The sequence below is a fragment of the Torulaspora globosa genome, chromosome 4, assembly GCF_014133895.1.
Source record: "Torulaspora globosa chromosome 4, complete sequence".
NCBI lineage: Eukaryota > Fungi > Ascomycota > Saccharomycetes > Saccharomycetales > Saccharomycetaceae > Torulaspora > Torulaspora globosa.
Window position 1 is genome coordinate 547,905 of NC_050730.1, and position 19,041 is coordinate 566,945.

The 19,041-nt window shown below is 47.5% G+C and overlaps 11 protein-coding genes across 11 annotated transcripts; 5 read left to right on the top strand and 6 right to left on the bottom strand.

The window, feature by feature from the left end:
- Positions 1-46: 46 nt before the first annotated feature.
- NMA111 (Nma111p) lies at positions 47-2,989 on the top strand (the record flags this gene model as incomplete). Its single annotated transcript, XM_037283568.1, has 1 exon — positions 47-2,989. The coding sequence occupies one exon, from the start codon at positions 47-49 to the stop codon at positions 2,987-2,989; it is 2,943 nt and encodes a 980-aa protein (XP_037139464.1).
- Positions 2,990-3,161: 172 nt separating this feature from the next.
- Positions 3,162-3,440, bottom strand: MRP35 (mitochondrial 54S ribosomal protein bL35m; the record flags this gene model as incomplete). Its single annotated transcript, XM_037283569.1, has 1 exon — positions 3,162-3,440. The coding sequence occupies one exon, from the start codon at positions 3,438-3,440 to the stop codon at positions 3,162-3,164; it is 279 nt and encodes a 92-aa protein (XP_037139465.1).
- A 345-nt stretch (positions 3,441-3,785) lies between these two features.
- On the bottom strand, positions 3,786-5,591 carry TOM70 (protein channel TOM70; the record flags this gene model as incomplete). The annotated part of the gene is made up of 1 exon (XM_037283570.1): positions 3,786-5,591. The coding sequence occupies one exon, from the start codon at positions 5,589-5,591 to the stop codon at positions 3,786-3,788; it is 1,806 nt and encodes a 601-aa protein (XP_037139466.1).
- A 251-nt stretch (positions 5,592-5,842) lies between these two features.
- On the bottom strand, positions 5,843-6,202 carry COX23 (Cox23p; the record flags this gene model as incomplete). Its single annotated transcript, XM_037283571.1, has 1 exon — positions 5,843-6,202. The coding sequence occupies one exon, from the start codon at positions 6,200-6,202 to the stop codon at positions 5,843-5,845; it is 360 nt and encodes a 119-aa protein (XP_037139467.1).
- A 196-nt stretch (positions 6,203-6,398) lies between these two features.
- Positions 6,399-7,802, top strand: NCS2 (Ncs2p; the record flags this gene model as incomplete). Its single annotated transcript, XM_037283572.1, has 1 exon — positions 6,399-7,802. One exon carries the CDS (start codon positions 6,399-6,401, stop codon positions 7,800-7,802), a length of 1,404 nt encoding a protein of 467 aa, XP_037139468.1.
- A 128-nt stretch (positions 7,803-7,930) lies between these two features.
- Positions 7,931-10,147, bottom strand: DCP2 (decapping enzyme complex catalytic subunit; the record flags this gene model as incomplete). The annotated part of the gene is made up of 1 exon (XM_037283573.1): positions 7,931-10,147. One exon carries the CDS (start codon positions 10,145-10,147, stop codon positions 7,931-7,933), a length of 2,217 nt encoding a protein of 738 aa, XP_037139469.1.
- Positions 10,148-10,380: 233 nt separating this feature from the next.
- On the top strand, positions 10,381-11,253 carry HG536_0D03180 (substrate-binding domain-containing protein; the record flags this gene model as incomplete). The annotated part of the gene is made up of 1 exon (XM_037283574.1): positions 10,381-11,253. One exon carries the CDS (start codon positions 10,381-10,383, stop codon positions 11,251-11,253), a length of 873 nt encoding a protein of 290 aa, XP_037139470.1.
- Positions 11,254-11,426: 173 nt separating this feature from the next.
- Positions 11,427-13,091, top strand: MLS1 (malate synthase MLS1; the record flags this gene model as incomplete). The annotated part of the gene is made up of 1 exon (XM_037283575.1): positions 11,427-13,091. One exon carries the CDS (start codon positions 11,427-11,429, stop codon positions 13,089-13,091), a length of 1,665 nt encoding a protein of 554 aa, XP_037139471.1.
- Positions 13,092-13,308: 217 nt separating this feature from the next.
- DMA2 (ubiquitin-conjugating protein DMA2) lies at positions 13,309-14,904 on the top strand (the record flags this gene model as incomplete). Its single annotated transcript, XM_037283576.1, has 1 exon — positions 13,309-14,904. The coding sequence occupies one exon, from the start codon at positions 13,309-13,311 to the stop codon at positions 14,902-14,904; it is 1,596 nt and encodes a 531-aa protein (XP_037139472.1).
- A 107-nt stretch (positions 14,905-15,011) lies between these two features.
- On the bottom strand, positions 15,012-16,979 carry HG536_0D03210 (uncharacterized protein; the record flags this gene model as incomplete). Its single annotated transcript, XM_037283577.1, has 1 exon — positions 15,012-16,979. The coding sequence occupies one exon, from the start codon at positions 16,977-16,979 to the stop codon at positions 15,012-15,014; it is 1,968 nt and encodes a 655-aa protein (XP_037139473.1).
- A 171-nt stretch (positions 16,980-17,150) lies between these two features.
- BZZ1 (Bzz1p) lies at positions 17,151-18,995 on the bottom strand (the record flags this gene model as incomplete). The annotated part of the gene is made up of 1 exon (XM_037283578.1): positions 17,151-18,995. One exon carries the CDS (start codon positions 18,993-18,995, stop codon positions 17,151-17,153), a length of 1,845 nt encoding a protein of 614 aa, XP_037139474.1.
- Positions 18,996-19,041: the final 46 nt, after the last annotated feature.

Consider the following 19,041-nt stretch of genomic DNA (forward strand, 5'->3'; position numbering starts at 1 on the left):
AAGCCGGCCTAAACGACCTTGGAATAGTGATTCATCTGCTGCGTAAATGACGGCAGCAGAGATAAATAAGAGATCTTTCCTGGAACTTGAGGACTCTCAAGGAAACCTCGTACCAAGAAAACACATCTGCTTGACTGACGAGCAGGAGGAAGCTGTTGCTAATGAAATCCCCTTGGAACCAGCGGGACTTTTGGATTCGGAGAACTACGCAAAGTGGCAAGATACGATTAGTAAAGTGGTCCAAGCCGTCGTATCCATTCATTTCTCACAAGTAGCGCCCTTTGATTGTGATCCGCCACTCGTGTCAGAAGCTACTGGCTTTGTAGTCGATTCCGAACTTGGTATTATTCTAACAAACAGACATGTGGTAGGCGCCGGCCCATTTGTGGGTTACGTTGTCTTTGATAATCATGAAGAATGCGACGTGATACCGATATACAGAGATCCTGTTCACGATTTTGGGTTTTTGAAGTTTGATCCTAGCAAGATCAAGTACATGAACATACATGCTTTGAAGCTAATGCCATCTTTAGCGAAAGTTGGTTCGGAAATCAGGGTAGTCGGTAACGATGCCGGAGAGAAGCTGAGTATTTTGGCTGGGTTCATCAGCAGAGTTGATAGAAATGCGCCTGATTACGGAGAACTCACTTATAATGACTTCAATACAGAATATATACAGGCAGCGGCTGCAGCATCGGGCGGTTCAAGCGGTTCGCCAGTGGTGAATATTGAAGGAGACGCTGTGGCTCTACAGGCTGGTGGTTCCACCGAAGCTTCGACAGACTTCTTCTTGCCGCTTGACAGAGTTCTAAGAGCTTTGAAAAACATTCAAAGTGGCAAACCTATTTCTCGAGGGACAATTCAAACTCAATTCTTGCTGAAGCCCTTTGATGAATGTAAAAGATTGGGCCTGACGTCCGAACGGGAAGCAGAAGCTAGGAGGAACTTCCCTGGCAAGATCGGTCTGCTTGTGGCAGAGACTGTTCTAAGAGAAGGGCCCGCTGATGGCAAATTAAAAGAGGGTGATACTCTCATATCGATTAATGGGATACATATTTCATCTTTCATACAGGTCGATGATATTCTGGATGAACATGTTGGTCAGACGATCGAAATTCTTGTACAACGCGGAGGCGTCGATCATCTGTGGAAATGCGAAGTTGGAGATCTGCATCAAATTACACCTTCTCGTTATGTGGAGGTTTGTGGAGCAACTTTCAACGAGTTGTCTTATCAAATGGCAAGATTCTATGCTTTGCCAGTGAAAGGTGTCTTTTTGAGTAGCGCATCCGGCTCTTTCAATTTCGATGCCAAGGAGAAGATCGGCTGGATAGTGGATTTTATTGACAACAAAGCAACTCCTGACTTGAACACATTCATTGAAGTTATGAAGACTATTCCAGATCGTAAGCGTGTGACGGTAAAATATCATCATTTAACAGACCAACATTCACCTCACGTAGCATCGGTTTATGTGGACCGCCACTGGTGTAATGAGTTCCGCATTTATGAGAGAAACGATGAAACGGGTATTTGGGATTATAGAAACGTTGCAGATCCGATACCAGCAGAGGAAATAACCCCACAATCTGCAAAATTTATAGACATCCCTGTGGAAAACTCTAACATTGCGAAACTTTCTCGCTCGTTATGCATGGTTTCCACGGTCTGTGCCATTCCTTTGGACTCGATGGCTGCCGAGACTCAAAAAACATCAGGCTTGATTTTGGATTCTGAGAGGGGCTATGTTATTGTCTCTCGGAGAGTTGTACCCCATGACTGTCTTGATGCATTTGTGACTATCGCAGACTCTGTTGTGATCCCTGCTAATGTTGTATTCCTTCATCCAACGCAGAATTATGCTATTTTGCAATATGACCCATCATTAATTCAGGCTGCAGTGATTACTCCGAAACTTTCAAATAAAAGATTGAAACGAGGTGATAAGGCACAGTTCGTTGGTATAACCCACAATAATAGGCTGGTGACTTCTGAAACAAACGTCACTGATATCTCTTCAGTAAGCATTCCTAGCAATCTCATCCCTCGTTATCGGGCAACAAATTTGGAGGCTATCTCAATCGACTGCAACGTAAGCACCAAGTGTAACTCTGGTATACTTGCAGATAACGACGGTACCGTGAGGGCCTTATGGTTATCCTTCATGGGTGAAAGACAAGATAGCAAAGAGAAAATATATCTCATGGGGCTAGATATTAATGAATGTCTAGACGTAATTGAGATTTTAAAACAGGGAAAAACCCCTAAAGTCAGCATAGTGGATGCTGGGTTTGGTTCTATCTCTATCCTGCAGGCTAGAATCCGTGGCGTACCACAAGAATGGATTGAACGTATGGAAAATGAATCGGATAACAGACTTCAGTTCATTACAGTTACCAGAGTTTCGTGTACTACTGAAGAAGTAAAACTTGAAACGGGCGATATTATTTTATCCGTCAATGGTAAATTAGTTATCAGTATGAGTGATTTGGACGGTGTCGTCACTGCGAGCGACGATGAGAGGAAACCTCAAACTATGAAGTTCAAAATTGTGCGAGAAGGACGAGTCCTCGATCTAGATATAAGCCTGAGCGAGGTTCAAGAAACCGATCAGGTTGCCATCTTTGCTGGTAGTATAATTCAGAAACCACATCATGCAGTTCGCCAAGCTATGGTCAACCTTCCAAGTGAGGTGTATTGCATATTCAGAGGCGAATCTTCACCAGCGGTTCAGTATGGTATCTCGGCAACGAACTTCATCACGCATGTAAACGAGATGGAAACGCCCGATGTGGATACTTTCCTGGCTGTGGTTAAAGCCATTCCAGATAACACTTACTGCAAGATGAGGCTCGTCACCTTCGACAACGTCCCGTTCGCCATTTCTTTAAAGACGAACTACCATTATTTCCCAACGGCAGAATTGAAGAAAGATACAAATACAAATAAATGGATTGAACGGGAATATAGCAAGAGTGAAGCGAAGTGAATTCGAATGATTTATAACACTAATTGATAACTAGAGTACCTTTGCCACCGACTGGGTGCACTGATAAAAATCTGTGTGTTGATACAAATGATCTAAATACAAGTTTAATATACATGTCACAAAATAATGAGATATCGATGCCAGAATTGCATTTCAGCATTTATTGTAGTGATCAGTTTGGCATCAACCTTTTTAGATGCTTTATGTGCGTCTCGTGAGCAAGCGTCTTTCCACTCAGAGCTTTCAGAGATCTGCGGGACCATCCAGCATTTCCATGGCTTCTGCCGGCTTTGCCTCTTTTAAAACTGTCAGCAGTCTTTCTCCATCTCTTAGCTGCTCCCTTGTGTGTCTTCATTAGGTTTCTGGTCAGCATCAGCGATGCTCCCTGCCCGCCCATAAAGGTGCTCACACAGTTTTTGAAGATTGGATTGATGAAAGAGCTAAAAAACATCGATAGACAAAATGATTCCCTTTGGAGCTCTACCGTTTTCGCTTGGATCTGGTTAATGTGCTGTAGTGATGTTTTTTCTGCGAAGCGTGCTACTGAAAGCACTCAAGAAAAGCTTTAGGATACTTCAAGAACAAAGGCAGGGAATCGATGCTCAAGCTTCCAGCTTTCTATGTGAATCTTATAGACTCTTGGCCAGCTTATAGTGCTCATCTAGCTGTTACCATTGAGCGACGATGATACATTTTGATGCTTTTGAACAACTAAAGTCAATATATACAGACATAGGATGTGAATGGTAAGAGTTGTCGATGAAAAAGTCCAGGTTCTATGCAACTAGACAGATGATCAGATCATACCCTGAGCACGGTAAGCAGCCAGGGTTTCCTCAATTTTTGCGCTGACGACTGGGTCGCTTCTTATCCTCTTCTGAACTTTGGCAGCTTCTGCAAAAGTGGTAGCTTGCAGTTTCTCATCAACGGTCCTAGCAAGGTTAGCGGCCTCTTCAAATAGGTTGATGGCCTCATCGACTTCTTCCTGTTGCAATTTCAGTTGTGCTAGACCGACCTTAGCTTGTTCGTTTCTTGGGTCTCTTCTGCATGCTTCTTCCAAGAGGGCACTTGCCTCACGGAAGTTCTCCACACTTGGCTGTCTTGCTAGCAGTGTGGCCTTGCCGATCAGTGGTGCAACACCAACGTGAATACCGGTCAAAGCCTCTTCCAATCTCTTAGCAATGTCGTATTGTTTCAAAGCAGCTTCCAAGTCGCCCTTATCGCCAAGGATTTCTGCATAGAAGTTTGGAACTTCAGGAGCAGTTGGGAATTTTCTTTTAGCTTCGCTGAATAGTGTCTCACAATCATCAAACTTGTTTTCACGGTACGCTAAGCAAGCTAGTTGGATGTAGGGGAAAATATTGTTCTCATCACATTCCTTTGCCTTGTCGAAATCCTTACCAGCTTTCTCGTATTGTGCTGTGATGTAGTACATTTGTCCCCTGTGGTAATATGCTGGGCCGTAAGATGGATCTAATTCGATAGCCTTATCAAAGTACTGGTAGTACTCTTCAGCCTGGCCCTTGTCTGCCATTATCAGAGCCATGTAGATGTAAGAGTTCAACCTTGGATGAAGTTCGATTGCCTTCTGGATGTCATCGTGGGCGCCAAGTGGGTCGTTCTTCAAGAATCTGAAAATACCGCTGTGTTCTAGAGTAATAGCCGTCTTTTCCTTCAAAGCAGCATCGTCAGGAAATTCGTTCAACTTGTTGGTGAAAAATGAAGCTGCCTTTTTGAACGCCTCGTCAGCCAGTTTGTAACCCTCGGATGTACGCCTGTACAGGTCTTCCAAGCCCTTTTTCAATTCAATGTCTGCCTCATCCTTTTCATTGTAGCCCGCGAACGTTGTCTCTGGGGCGAAGATTCCGAAGAAGGATGCCAATGACGTATCGGATGGGAGCTGTTGACTGACATCCTTACCCAATTTATCTTTCAAAACTAGCATAGCTTGTTTGTTCAGGTTTCTCTCCAACATGGGCTCGATAGATGAACCGTTAAAGTCGCCGTTCAAGGATAGGACTGATAGATCAAACATCGCGTCAGCGTAGTTCTCCAAACTTTCGTTTGCCGAAGCTCTACGTAGCAAAGCTTTTGAGTAATCTGGCTTCAACTCCAATGCTTTAGTACTGTTCTCCACCACTTTGTCCAATTGTCCCAACGAAACGTAACAAGCAGAAATGTTGGAATAGAAAACAGGATCCTTCTTCAAAACTAGCGCACAGTTGTAGTATTTCAACGCGTTGTCGTAATCCTTCTTCTTAAAGTATTCGTTCCCTTTATCCTTTAAGGCAGTGGCGTAGGTTTCCTTCAACTCTTGTGACAAGTCTTCCACATTATCAAGTTTTGGTTCGCCTTTCTCATCTACAGGATACACTGGTGCTGCTGTCGCAGATTCTCCGCTCTTCTTTTTGTTCTTGTTCTTCTTTTTCTTCTTAGAGCTCTCCAATGCTTCATCTTTCTTATTGTCTTCCTCCAAAGCTGCTCGCTGGGCTTGACGATAGTAATAATAAGCCCCTACTGCTGCAGTACCGGCCGCCGCAGTGGCGATGATCGCCGTCTTGTTCCTCGATATGAAAGTGGACACGGAATTGTCGGATGCCATCGCTAGAAGTTTCTCAAAATCGCTTTCGAATAAACTCCAAATGAATCCCAAATGAATACCCACTAAATGCGACTAGTCCAATGATAGCAACGTCCCAAGAGTACTTCTTATCCCATTGAAATTGAGTCAGATCTTCTGTTTATTGTACCCTTTGCTGGTACTTTAGCAGCAAATTTTTCAGTCACCAAATACGATAACCTTCAATATCCGGGTAACCACAAAACACCAAAATTATATACAAGTTCTAGTATTTACTCCCATTGGGACCTGTCCTTTCGTCTAGCTTGGAGCCACTGTTTCTTGCATTCCCTGTATGCGTCGAAGTACTCCTTGCACATGTCTCGCTCATAGTTGTTTCGGTCCAGACAATTGAAACTCATCTGTGCTGATTCCTGGCATGGATCGTAGTACTGGCTAGGGCCCTTAATAGAGAACATCAGTCTATTCATCCCTGTTTCGGGGTTCTCTGGGTAGTACTTAAAAGATCCCGGATCCTCGCCCTTTGGGGCATAATCTATCTTGTCCCTATCGGTGACCGCTCCAGTCACATTCGGGGTCCTCCGCGCATTGTTGTCCTCGGAAGCTGTCTTTTCTGGCGTCGAATCCCCCATAGTCAGATAATGAGCTTCCAGGTGATGTAGGCTATGAGATCTGAACACTTTGACAGTTGCTCATCGGTTACTCATATCAGTGTTTGAAAAGTGCATTTTCGTGAGAAGCGATCTATAGTTTTAACTCTTGATGGATGAAGCTCATCGCCTGCTTAAAATGGCTAAATCAGTAGGTTAGCTAGTCGAAGACGCCGAGATGGTGGTTCAGGATGTTTGCAAGAGGTGTCGCCAAGGCCAGGTTAGCGTGCTGAGCAGAAAAGAGCCTTTTTGCAATGACTGCTTCAGCAAATTTGTGTCTGCCAAGCAGAGAAAACAGATGATGTGTGAACCTTATTGTCAGGATGTATTCAAAGTACTCTATCAGGACAAAGTAAGGTCTGAGGCAGAATCGGTTGAGCAGAATGCACATTCCAAGGTACTTGTGCCGCTATCGTTCGGGTCCTCCTCTGTAGTGCTGCTTGATATTCTAAACGATACACTGACGGAGCAAAAAGAGACTCAGAGGGGCAAAACAGGCTTCCACATTGATGTTTTGGTGTGTGGAAGAGATCAAGACGATATTGTGAGATACAGGGAAATGGCTGATAGGCTGCTTAGCGAGAGATATGCATCCAACCGGGAAAAGATCAAATTTCATTTCTTGTCAGTGGAATCCTTTTACAAAGATTGTGGTGGGGAGCTCGACACTATTTTAGTTGACAGTGCTGATTTTTCTTCTAGATCGATTGTAGAGAACGGCGAATTGAATAGAGAATTTGGGGTTGAGGATCTGCTGAAGCAATGTCCTGATAGATCTTCGCGGCAGGATCTGCTGACGATTCTTTCAAGCCGTCTTATCAAGAAATTTGCCTATCAAAATAAGCACAAGATAATACTGTGGGGCCATTCCATGACGAAACTTGCCGATGAAACTATTTCGCTTGTGGTTAAAGGCAGGGGCTCTCAGATTGCATCAATGTTGAGCATTGACGAGTGTGATCCACTGTTTGATAATTCATTCAAAAATCTCTACCCGTTGCAAGATGTTCTTCTTTCGGAGATTGACGCCTATTGCTACATCAAGCATTTGGATCCATTTATGATTGATTATATTCCTCAAGATACATTGTTGGTAGAGAAACAGCGCAACCCTGAACTAGTATCGGCGCCTAGGTCAGTCAAAAATTTGACACTCAATGAGATAGCGAGAAAGTACTTTGATGATGTAGAAGCTGACTATTCAAATGTGATATCTACGGTGGTAAGAACGGCGCTGAAGCTGGGAGAGCCTGAAACTCCTAAACCCGAACGATGCTCGATTTGCCGTGCAAATGTGCATATGGATCCCTCCGAATACCTGCAGACAATTACGGTATCTGAAAATCACCCGATTGAGACCACCGAAGAGTCTGCATTATATGACAAATGGAACGAGTCACAATTCAGTAATCAAAAGATAGAAAACACGACGTTGCGAGATTCGATACCGCAGAAGGCTGTTAGTACTTCCCTTTGCTATGGTTGCCTGATAAACGTGAATAGAATGAAGGGTAGGAAACTAACCTGGCCGCAGCACAGTAAAAGCGAGCTAGAAACAATATTGGATGCTTTCGAGCTCTAATGGGTCCCGGCATGCGGATGAAGACTTGGGATTATGGCAGATGCATCACTATTTTGAGTACGGTACATAATACAATTTGAGTTTGCATAAACGTCCAGTCATCGCAGGGCAAGTAAAAATTACAAATTTCATCTCTGTCTATGCAGAATGTTTAACAATTCATTCGAGGATTGTTTTCCGTATGCGTAGTCTGAACCGTGAGGTATGCTTTGAGCAGGTTCTTGTGAAGATGCGTTGCCAACATATTCTGAATTTTGAACACCTTTTGGACGCTTTAGTAGTTCTAGTAAGTCGGCAGACGCTGATTGAGCACTACCGATAGGTTCTGTTCCGTTGACCACATTTTTTACCTCCAAACCTCCTGAAAGATGGCCCGATGCCGGATTTGTTACCATATCATAATTATATGCAGACGCATTCGAGGAGTCTTCCGCTTTCTTGTGGCTCTGAATCATAGCCATGATTTCCTCCTCGGGAGACTGTTTTTTCTCATTCGGTGCTGAGACAGATGGAGGCTTTTTCAGTAACTGCAGCAGAGAGTTAGGTGATCGATTTGACTCTTGGCTAGAACTGGGAGACGCTGGTTTAGCTTCCTTCATTGGCTTAGTACCAGGTAGAATGTCCTCCAAGTTCTCCCCACGTCTCAGCAACTTGAACTTAGGTTTTGGTTTAGGTTTTTCTGCCGACTGTACAACACCATCTATCGATTTAGCGCTTTCACTCCTTTCATCAATATGCGGAACTTCCTCTGCCTTGAAGATATTTTCCTTTAAAACGTCGTGGTTTTCGAAGCCAACAGCGGGTTCCTCTGGGCTTTGTACTTTTTCAATCGCCTCTTCTTCTTCTTCTTCCAATTCGTTCTCCGCCTCAACTTCTTCCTGAGAATCACTTTCGAATTCTTCGTAACCATCATCTGCTGACTCATCCTGCAGAGTAGCTTCCTCTTCCGGCACTTGCGGTGGAGGCTGTTGCATTCTGTACTCGCTATGCGGCTCTGACTGCGATTGTTTTACAGTGGGATTCTTGAGAATGTTCATCAGCGACTGGGAATCAGAGATATTGGCTCCTTCGCCAGCTTTATCAGCGGGCCCGCTAGAGCCCTGTGTCCGCAAGGATCGAGGCTGGGTATCGTTTTTCCTGGCATTGAGCAAGTCAAGTAATTGTCTCGAATTCGAAGACGTTTGCGGTTGTTGCTGTGCTAAAACGGGTTTTGCCAAGGAAGAGGGTTCTGGGGTGGAGACGTTAGCCGCCGGCTGGTTCATCTGTGCAAAACCATTATGATGGTTCGGAACTGGCGCCACGGCGGGCGCGGCCATCATCATTGGGTTCATGAACGGCAACGAACCGTTAACATAGGGGAAAGGCGCAAATGGATGCATTCCGGGGAACTGATGTGGCGATGAACCAATAGGTATGGTCTGCGAGCCAATCTGTGACACTGTATTAGCTGCAGCCTCGTTTTGCAAAGTTTGCAGCGGCTCTATCTTCTCGTCCTTCGACTGCACGGCCGTGTGCAACATATTGAGCAAATCCCTGCCAGGGTCTGTCTGCTCCTCTCTCGTGATGCCAAGCAGTAGTTTCAATTGCTCCTCCGCATACTGTTTCAGTTGATCATCATTCTTGACATGCTTCTGGCGCCTCAACCACATTGACAGTGGCCTCATCATCGAATTCACAAGATAGTATTTCACGTTTGACTTATGCATAGTCTTTGACATCTTCTTGAAATCGCGCCACTCGATCTTTTCAATCTCATTCCTCACCTGCGGCTTGAAATCGAAATCCTCAGGAACACCTTTCACGATGAAGATCTTATAGTTCTTGCCCTGGATATTCCGTTCGATGAACTGATCCTCGTCGAGATACTCCGTCAGATCAAACCCTATTTCCTCTCTGACCTCACGTATGCAGCACGCAACATCGTCCTCATCCTTCGAGATCTTTCCCCGCGGGAACGACCACGAGTCCGACTCCGTCCCCTGCACAAGCAAAATCTTGGACAACTTCTCATTGAAAATCGCAGCTCCCCGTACCGGGATGCTCTTCTTGTATTTCGAAAACTTCTGAAGCGCTTCGTCCGCCTTAATATCCCATTTCCACACAAGCGGACAAAGCCTAATGATGTGTTGCGCAAACGACTTGATCTTGAGCGACGGCAAGCTCGGATTCAACAGTTTGATAAAATCCGTATAAAACCACGAAGCTTCCTCGAAGTGGAAAAGCTCTCTCTCAACACTCGACAGATCCTCTGGCGGACAATTGATAATGAAACGAACCAATAAGTCTTCCAACGCCCGGTCAACGGAGGAAACATTCTCCAAAGCGGGTCGCAGAGGCAAAGACATCTTGTAACTGACGGCACTACCTGATATCTCCCAATTCACGCCAACTCTACGCTAACTCTACACCTTCAGTCCAATAAACTGCCACTACTGGTTAAACCTACTATAATACCCTCCAGCTATGAACGACGAAAAGGACCATTGTCATTCCGCACGACACATTAAAGCTCACGACCTACAAGAAAACAACCTGCTTCTTCCCCTGTCAACAACCAAGAAGCGCAGCCAACAACGAGATGACGCCTCTCAGAGTCGGCTACGTGCCGGAACACTTCTCCACGCCGCTTCAGTTTGCCCAGAAGCACGGGTTTTTCTCCCGCCAGGGCCTCCAGATAACGTTGATCCCATACCCCAGCGGCACCGGCCACATGATAAGCTCTTTGAACTCGCAGGAGCTCGACGTTGCCATCGGGCTCACCGAGGCGTTTGTCCGCGGTCTGCTAGCGGATCCCGCCCAGCCGCCAAGCTACGAAATTGTCTCCACGTACGTGTCGTCGCCGCTCAATTGGGCCGTGTCGACGGGCGTCAACAGAGACGACGTGACCGAACTGAGCCAGCTGGAGGGCGCCAAGATAGGCGTGTCGCGCATCGGAAGCGGCTCGTACGTGATGTCCTACGTGTTGGCCCAGCAGCAGCGCTTCGAGCGTGACCCGCCCTTTGCCGACTGGCCCGTTTGTGACACGTTCGAGGGTCTCCGCAGGGCGGTCAACAGCGGCCAATGCGACGCGTTCATGTGGGAATACTTCACCACGCGCGCCCACTACGAGGGACCTCACAGGGATCTCAAGATGATCGGAAACATCCTGACACCCTGGGCCTCGTGGGTCGTGGTCAAGAACACAAAGATCGGCCGGGAGACCATGGACCGTTTCCAAGCCGCAGTGCGCGACGGGATCGAGTACTTCGAGAACCACACCGAAGAGGCGATCCAGTACATCAGCCAGCAGTTACCCTACAGCGAACAGGACGCACGTGACTGGCTTGAAACGGTGGAGTTTGAAGTTGGTGATTCACGTGACCCAATGGAAAAAGCAGAGCGGGTGCTTCGGGTGTGCGGAGTTTTGCCCGGTCGAACGGAGAACGCCGAGGCGACCCCGGGTTCGCAGTAAGAGCCTGGATGACTAGAACGATAACAGAACAAGGGCCAATGGTGTGCTATGCAGATATATGGCGCATTGGGTGTCGATCGGCAAAGGTATATAAGGCGTGGTCATTGGCAACTGTCTTGGTCGGGTCGGTGTGGGAGTTTTTCGGATCAGAGAGCAGAGAATAATCAGCAAAGATGGTGAAGGTGAGTTTGGATAACGTGAAACTTTTGGTGGATATCGATAGAGAGCCGCAGTTCAGTCCTTCCACGACAACGGTGGCGGATATTTTGACCAAGGATGCGTTGGAGTTTGTGGTGCTGTTGCACCGGACGTTCAACGGGAGACGTAAGCAACTGTTGGAGAACAGGCAGGTGGTGCAGAAGAAGCTGGATTCCGGGTCGTACAAGCTGGATTTTTTGCCCGAGACGGCTGGGATCAGGGAGGATCCGACTTGGCAGGGCAACGTGTTGGCACCCGGATTGATCGACCGTTCGACGGAGATCACGGGTCCGCCATTGCGTAACATGCTGATCAACGCGCTGAACGCGGACGTGAACACGTACATGACCGACTTCGAGGACTCTGCGTCGCCTACGTGGAACAACATGATCTACGGGCAGGTGAACCTGTACGACGCGGTGCGCGACAAGATCGATTTCAACACGCCTCGCAAGCAGTACAAGCTGAGGGCGCCGATCGGTCAGTTGCCCACTCTGATTGTGAGACCGCGCGGATGGCACATGGTCGAGAAGCACCTGTATGTGGACGACGAGCCGATCAGTGCGTCGATCTTCGATTTCGGGCTGTATTTCTACCACAACGCGCGCCAGCTGATCAAGATCGGCAAGGGCCCGTACTTCTACCTGCCCAAGATGGAACACCATTTGGAGGCCAAACTGTGGAACGACATCTTCAACGTGTCGCAGGACTACGTCGGACTGCCACGCGGCACAGTCAGGGCCACGGTGCTGATCGAAACGCTGCCTGCAGCGTTCCAGATGGAGGAGATCATCTACCAGCTCAGACAGCACTCGAGCGGGCTGAACTGCGGCCGTTGGGACTACATCTTCTCCACGATCAAGCGTCTCAGAAACCTGCCGGAGCACGTGCTGCCCAACCGGGACCAGGTCACCATGACGTCGCCCTTCATGAACGCGTACGTCAAGCGGCTCATCAACACATGCCACAGGCGCGGCGTGCACGCCATGGGCGGCATGGCCGCCCAGATCCCGATCAAGGACGACCCCGTCGCGAACGAGAAGGCGATGACCAAGGTGCGCAAGGACAAGATCCGCGAGCTGACCAACGGCCACGACGGCTCGTGGGTCGCGCACCCGGCGCTCGCCGCCATCTGCAACGAAGTGTTCGTCAACATGGGCACCCGCAACCAGATCCACTACGTCCCGGAAACAAAGGTCACCGCCCAGAACCTGCTGCACACCGCGATCGACGGCGGCCAGGTCACCACCGAGGGCATTGTGCAGAACCTCGACATCGGCCTCCAGTACATGGAGGCGTGGCTCAGAGGTTCTGGCTGCGTGCCCATCAACAACCTGATGGAGGACGCCGCCACCGCTGAAGTCTCGCGCTGTCAACTGCACCAGTGGGTGAAGCACGGCGTCACGCTCAGCGACACCGGCGAGCGCGTCACCCCGCAACTCACCGCCACGCTGCTCAACGAGCAGGTCCAGAAGCTCTCCGCCTCCAGCCCGCTCGGCTCCAAGAACAAGTTCGCGCTTGCGGCCAAGTACTTCCTGCCAGAGATCACTGGCGAGAAGTTCAGCGAGTTCCTGACCACGCTGCTCTACGACGAGATCGTCACCGTCAAGGACAAGCCCACCGACCTCAGTAAGCTCTAGCTAGATACATAGTCCATGGTTCTCAAATCTGTTAGTTGTTGATATTTCTTCATCTTTTAGCTGGCCGCTTGTAGAGACGGCGGAAAAGAAAAGGTCTCCTTTGACGGCGAGCAAATCAAGATGAGGAAGAGGTTTATATAGGCAGTGTAAGAACGGAGTTGATAGTCGCAAGAGTCAGTATAGATAGGTTTGTAGTGGCAAGTGAGCGAGTTTGGAGATGTCTAACTCGATTGCGGTTTCGTCAGCGGGCGCTCAGATGAGTAGCAGTTCCGGTAGCAACACGAATAGTACGGCACGGGTGACAAGTGGTAATCAAGGTAGCAGTGGTGGAAGTGGGAGTGGCGGAGGTTCTCAGAGACGGAGAAGCTCGGGTTTGGGGTCGTTGTTGAATACTTTTGGCATAAGGCAGAATGCGAGCAGCAATAGCAATGGGAATGGCACAGGTGCGGAAGGCAGCAACGGCCGAGTGGAGCAGGGTGAAGCGGTAGGACGGATGCCAGAGGTTAATTTTGTTCAGATCAAGTCGCCAGCGCAGGCTCACACGCATCCACGCTGTGGACAGCAGGATTTGGGTGCTCAGCAGCTGCCAATAGCGATCTCGTTGCTGCCCCAGCGGGAGAGCGGCGGGGCGTGTCCGGGAGAGCAGCAGCGGGGAGCCGCGTCTGCGTCGACGTCTCCACTGGGAGGGCTGGCAGCGATCTCGCACCAGCAGATGTATCCAGTGGCGGTGAACGCGCCGATCGCAGACATCGATCCGCTGAACCCGGAGGGCTACACTACACAGGGCAATACCGACGACAACTCGAATGGCAGCAGCGGGAACGCGCCTGGCGGCGCTGCTGCTGGCGCGGTGGGGCAGCAGGGCACCTCAGAGAACATTGCATCGTTGAAGAACCTACGACATTACATATACGCAGCAGACCAGCCCAACGTGGACGAGTTGTTGAACCTGGACTTGCCCCGGAACGTTGCGGCGCCCGAGCCAGTGGATAGGGAGACGGTCGAACAGAGAAAGGATAAGAACGGGCTGTTCAGCATAAGGCTGACTCCGTTCATCGATGGGTCGTTCTCGACAAGTCCCGGTCTGGCGTTTGACCCCGTGATAAGAACTGCAGGTCCCGGTTCTCAGCTGGTCATAGGACGCTACACCGAGAGGGTTAGAGAAGCGATCGCTAAGATCCCAGAACAGTACCATCCTGTGGTCTTCAAATCCAAGGTGGTCTCAAGAACACACGGGTGCTTCAAGGTAGATGGCCAGGGAAATTGGTACATCAGAGATGTCCGGTCCTCTAGTGGTACTTTCTTGAACCATCAGAGGCTGGCTCCGGCGTCCACGCTGTCAAAAGACACGCCGATCCATGACGGCGATATTTTGCAACTGGGGATGGACTTCCGCGGCGGCACTGAAGAGATCTATCGTTGTGTAAAGATAAGGGTTGAGCTCAACAGGTCTTGGAAGAGAAGGGCAAACGCTTTTAATAAGGAGGCGTTGCAGCGAATAAGGAACTTGCAGAAACTCACAATGGGCATCGAGGAGGAGGATTGCTCCATCTGTCTGTCAAAGATCAAACCATGCCAGGCTATGTTCATTTCACCTTGTTCGCATTGCTGGCATTTCCAGTGTATTCGGCGACTGGTCATGACTTCCTACCCTCAGTTTGTTTGCCCAAACTGCAGACTAACGTGTGACTTGGAAGCTAGCTTAGAGAACAGCGACTCGGAGACTGAGAGCGATGACGAAAGTGAAGGTGGTCAGCTGGTTGACGAAATGGGAGTTTTGCTCGAGGATCCTAAGGATATCAATATGAATTAGATAAACAGATGTTTCATTTTGCTGCGATCTTGGAACCACTTTCCAACAGCTACTCATTCGATTTCTGATGTATAGAGGATTTGCAACGCAACTCCTATGCTACTTACTCAATATTTATCTTTTTCACCAATCAACCGTAATAATACATCTTGAGCCTGTTGCTTGCCAAGGCCATACTTGTAAACTTCATGGCCACCATCGACAACTTTCCATTCTTGAGTTCTCGACGAAATCTTAGATAGCTCACGCTGCCAATTACCCCATTGCGGAGATTTCTTGGCCATTTCCTTAGAGCTCACAATGCTTGTTTTTACGTTCTTCAGTTTCTCCTTATAATTAACCACGTCCTTGTAGCTCAATAAAGAGCTTGTAACAGTCTCCAAGAACTTCCCACGCAAGAATTTTCCTTGGTACTGCATGTCACGACCATAAATACGTTCATTAGAGCCGTGATGGGCCAACAGCCATGAAGTCTGTAACTTGATTCCAATCGTCGACCACAGACCATGCCACCAGACCTTCCATTCACTATACCTTCGTATCTCCCGTGGCAGCCGACTTAGATCTTCGGGATCTCTGCCTGGTTGATCATCGTCATCATCGTCTCCGCCACGTTCTGGTGGTAGCAACCGCTGCAAGTAGTTTTTCAATAGCAGATCCTCATGCCAAGACTCGACGAGCATCATTCCGTCTATAAGATCAAGGTTCTTTGCAGTAAACACTTGTGTGAACAGTCCACCGACATCGTAGCCGACGGTCACAAATGGTCCTTTGATATTGGCTTCGTTCAGAAGCGCATGCTTCAAAGAGTCCGCTACCATTGCGATCGAAGTTGGTGCTGGTGCGGAGTCGCTTAGACCGTACCCAGGTCTCTCATAGGTGCAGTACCTCTGTATCCTATTCAGATGGTATAACTCCTGTATCCACGTTGCAGAAAGATAACCAGTATCGAATCCGCCGTGCTCGTAAAGCAAGATCGCTTGCTTCTTCTCGTCCTCAACCTCCTGATCATCGTCAAACACGTCACCATAGCATCTAATATGCAACTTATAGGAATGATTGTCATCAACCCAATGGAAAGCATCGTATGATGCAGCTTCTGCGCTAACGTCGGCCATTCTACGAGTCACTCGATGTATATCCCAAGCCGAAAGTAATGTATTGAATGTGAACAAGATGAAGAACACCAAGAGGAGGGATTTAACGATATTTCTGACTCCTATTATTACCCATTCGCTCAAAGTATGTCTACCTGAAATGTCTGAGATCCCCTGGCGCGTTGCCACACGAGCCTGTTCTGTTTCCTCATTTTCGCCGTCCTCAAAGGGCTCTTTGATTTGCTTATTATAGTCCAGCAGATACCAATCCAAGACCACACCGACGAAAAACGAAAAAGCTGCCCACAAGTATATGAATGTACCAATGAATCCGATTCTCCGACGAGTGTAAGCGACCAGATAGATGAATTCCAGATTGATGAGAGTCAAAAGGCATAAAACGATATTAAGAACATAATCGAGCGATGAGTATAACCCCAGTTTGTTGAACCACAAGTTGAAAGCATTGGCAATTATTGAGATGAATAGCAGCGTGAAATCATTGAAGTTATTGAGACGATTGTGGCTGCCAAAGAAATTAATGTCGAAAAAGAAATCATTTATCAGAGTGCCTACTAGAAAGATGGTATTGATCACAAGCAATATATTGAGCACCCATCTCGCGTTGTGAACAAACAGCCGATACTGTCTATGCACTCTGTAGAGTCGCCTCTGCAGGTATGATTCTGACTGAGCCCTTTCCACGTTCCCTTCATCGACATCTGAATTCGGGTTCGGTTGTACGCCTATAGCCCTATGCGACGGCTTATTTTGCGGAGTAGCTCCTTCTTGTATTTGCGGAATATCTCCTTCTTGTAACAATGGTTGTTGCTCCTCTCTGGGACCCATTGGCGGGTTGTTCCGTGAGTTGTCACTACTCATAGGCTCAAATACTCCAGAATCACGACCAACTATATTCCCAGACTGCGTGGAGCTCTTGATCGACCTGTTACTAGTTGAAACAGAGTTAGGACCCATAACAGCGGGTATAACTGTACTAGAGAGTGATCGATCCTGGTCAAGCCTCAGCGTCTATTACTCGAATAGCAACGCGAACCCTATTCCTGCAGTGGGCCACCCCTTGGCCGGGTGACTGAATCAAAAACGTCAGTAATTCGAAGTGTCAGTAAATAATTACAGTGAGAATAATCATTTACAGTAGCTCGTTGGGAAGAGTCCTTTCCTGCCGTTCAGTTCTCCGTAGGTCCAGCCGCTTCCGTCGTCGCCTTTGATAACTTTTATAACATCAGAGACGTTGATGGATAACTCGTCGTCGCCCTGTGCCGCGTAGTCGTATTGTGCCTCCATGGTTCTGGTAGGCAGAGTGGTGCGCCTGGGTGGCGGCACTTTGGGAGCCTCTTTACTCTTATTAAGGGTGCCTGCTTCCTTGATTACGATATATGTTGTGGGAACAAGCCCGATTTCTCCCGTCGTCTCATTTTTTATTCTGGTCCATCCAGACCCAGTGTCGGGTGCCTCTAATGATATTGAGTCTCCAACACTTATCGAAATTTCGTCCGAGTCCTGCTTGGAGTATGTGTAGAGAACCTTGTTCTTGTTGAGTGTCGTATGATTAGTGTGACTTGTCGATAGGGAGGCACTCGACGAAACGGAAGCCGCGTCAGTGTCAAAGCTTTGAACGGCTGAGTTTCTCTTTTCAGAATTATTACCAAACAATCCGAACCTGTGGTTAGGTTTGGATACCGGTTCTGGGAGTAAGTTATGCTTCAATTTGTTGAACAGACCCGATTTCTTCTTGAGCTTTGACAGATCGATATCATTTGTGGAGAGATCAAATTTTTCGGGAACATTGTTCTGTATGCTCTCTATCTGTACCTCTGCCTGTAATTTCAATGTCTCGTGGGATGTGAATGGAGTTACTACTGAGAGATAATTTTTGAGAGTTTCGTAAAATGCTTGCGAATCAATTTTATCTTCATTGGCCTTTATTTCCTTCTTTCTCTGGTTCAGAGTAGACAGTTTGGACATTTCAGACTGGGTTAAGTCTTGCAATTCACCATACGCTTTCTCGGCCTTTGCTAATTTAATCTTCAGGTCGGTTAGCTCAGTCTCTGTCGGAACAACGAATTTCTCATCGTCATGCCATACTGGCGAGGGTTCGAAACGAAAATCATTGGGCTCCTTCCATTGCTTCAAGTTGTGTTTGATGAAGATTGCGGTACTCAGAGAAGGAAGATTTTGTGAAACCACCGTATCTGCGGTCTTCAGACGTTCATAAACTCTCTGACCGGCTGCTACTTCGAAGTCCTTAGCCGATCTCCAAATATCATTGAGGAAAGCTATACGAGATTCATTCAAGTCTTGTAACAAATCTAACACCTCGGGAATATCTTGAAAGTAATATTTATCCTTAACCCTGTTCGACTGGTTGATTTTGATGAGATAATCATTTTTGGCAACATTCATTTCTGATTCCTTCTGATCCATCTTGCGCTGGGTACGTTCATTTGAGGATTTTGTGTTTTTGTTCCTAGCCATTTCCATACTTGCACAAACTTCATCATATTTCTTCTTGGCTCTCTCAAGCTCTTGTTCAATATTACCGCGTTTGTTCACAATCTCTTCATTGAATCCAGAGATTTTGGTGAGGGTCATGTCGAGCTTCGCATATAATCCGGCCAGTTGCTCTGCGGTTTGACGCTCAAAGTCGTCTGCCAATTGACCGCGGTCCTTACAAATCATTTCGGTTTGCGATAGCACCTCATTCCAAGCAACAACACTCGCTGCTTCGAGAGATCCTGGAGTGGTGGAAGGAGTATCGCCAACAGTTAATGAGACGGATATTTTACTCTTTCGGTTCAAAAACTCCTTAGCTAATCCGCCAAGTTTCTCACTGTACTCTCTTTCTAACTTAGCCCTTTCACGATAGAACTGTTCTATATCTTTCAACCATTTCACGTTGTTCTGAACCCATTTATGAGTTTCCTTGTATGAATCCTTGATTTCATTGCCAATTGACAGCTTGGTGCTCATGGTATCTTTGCCAATTGCCTATTTGACTGCTCTTTCGCTGTCTGCT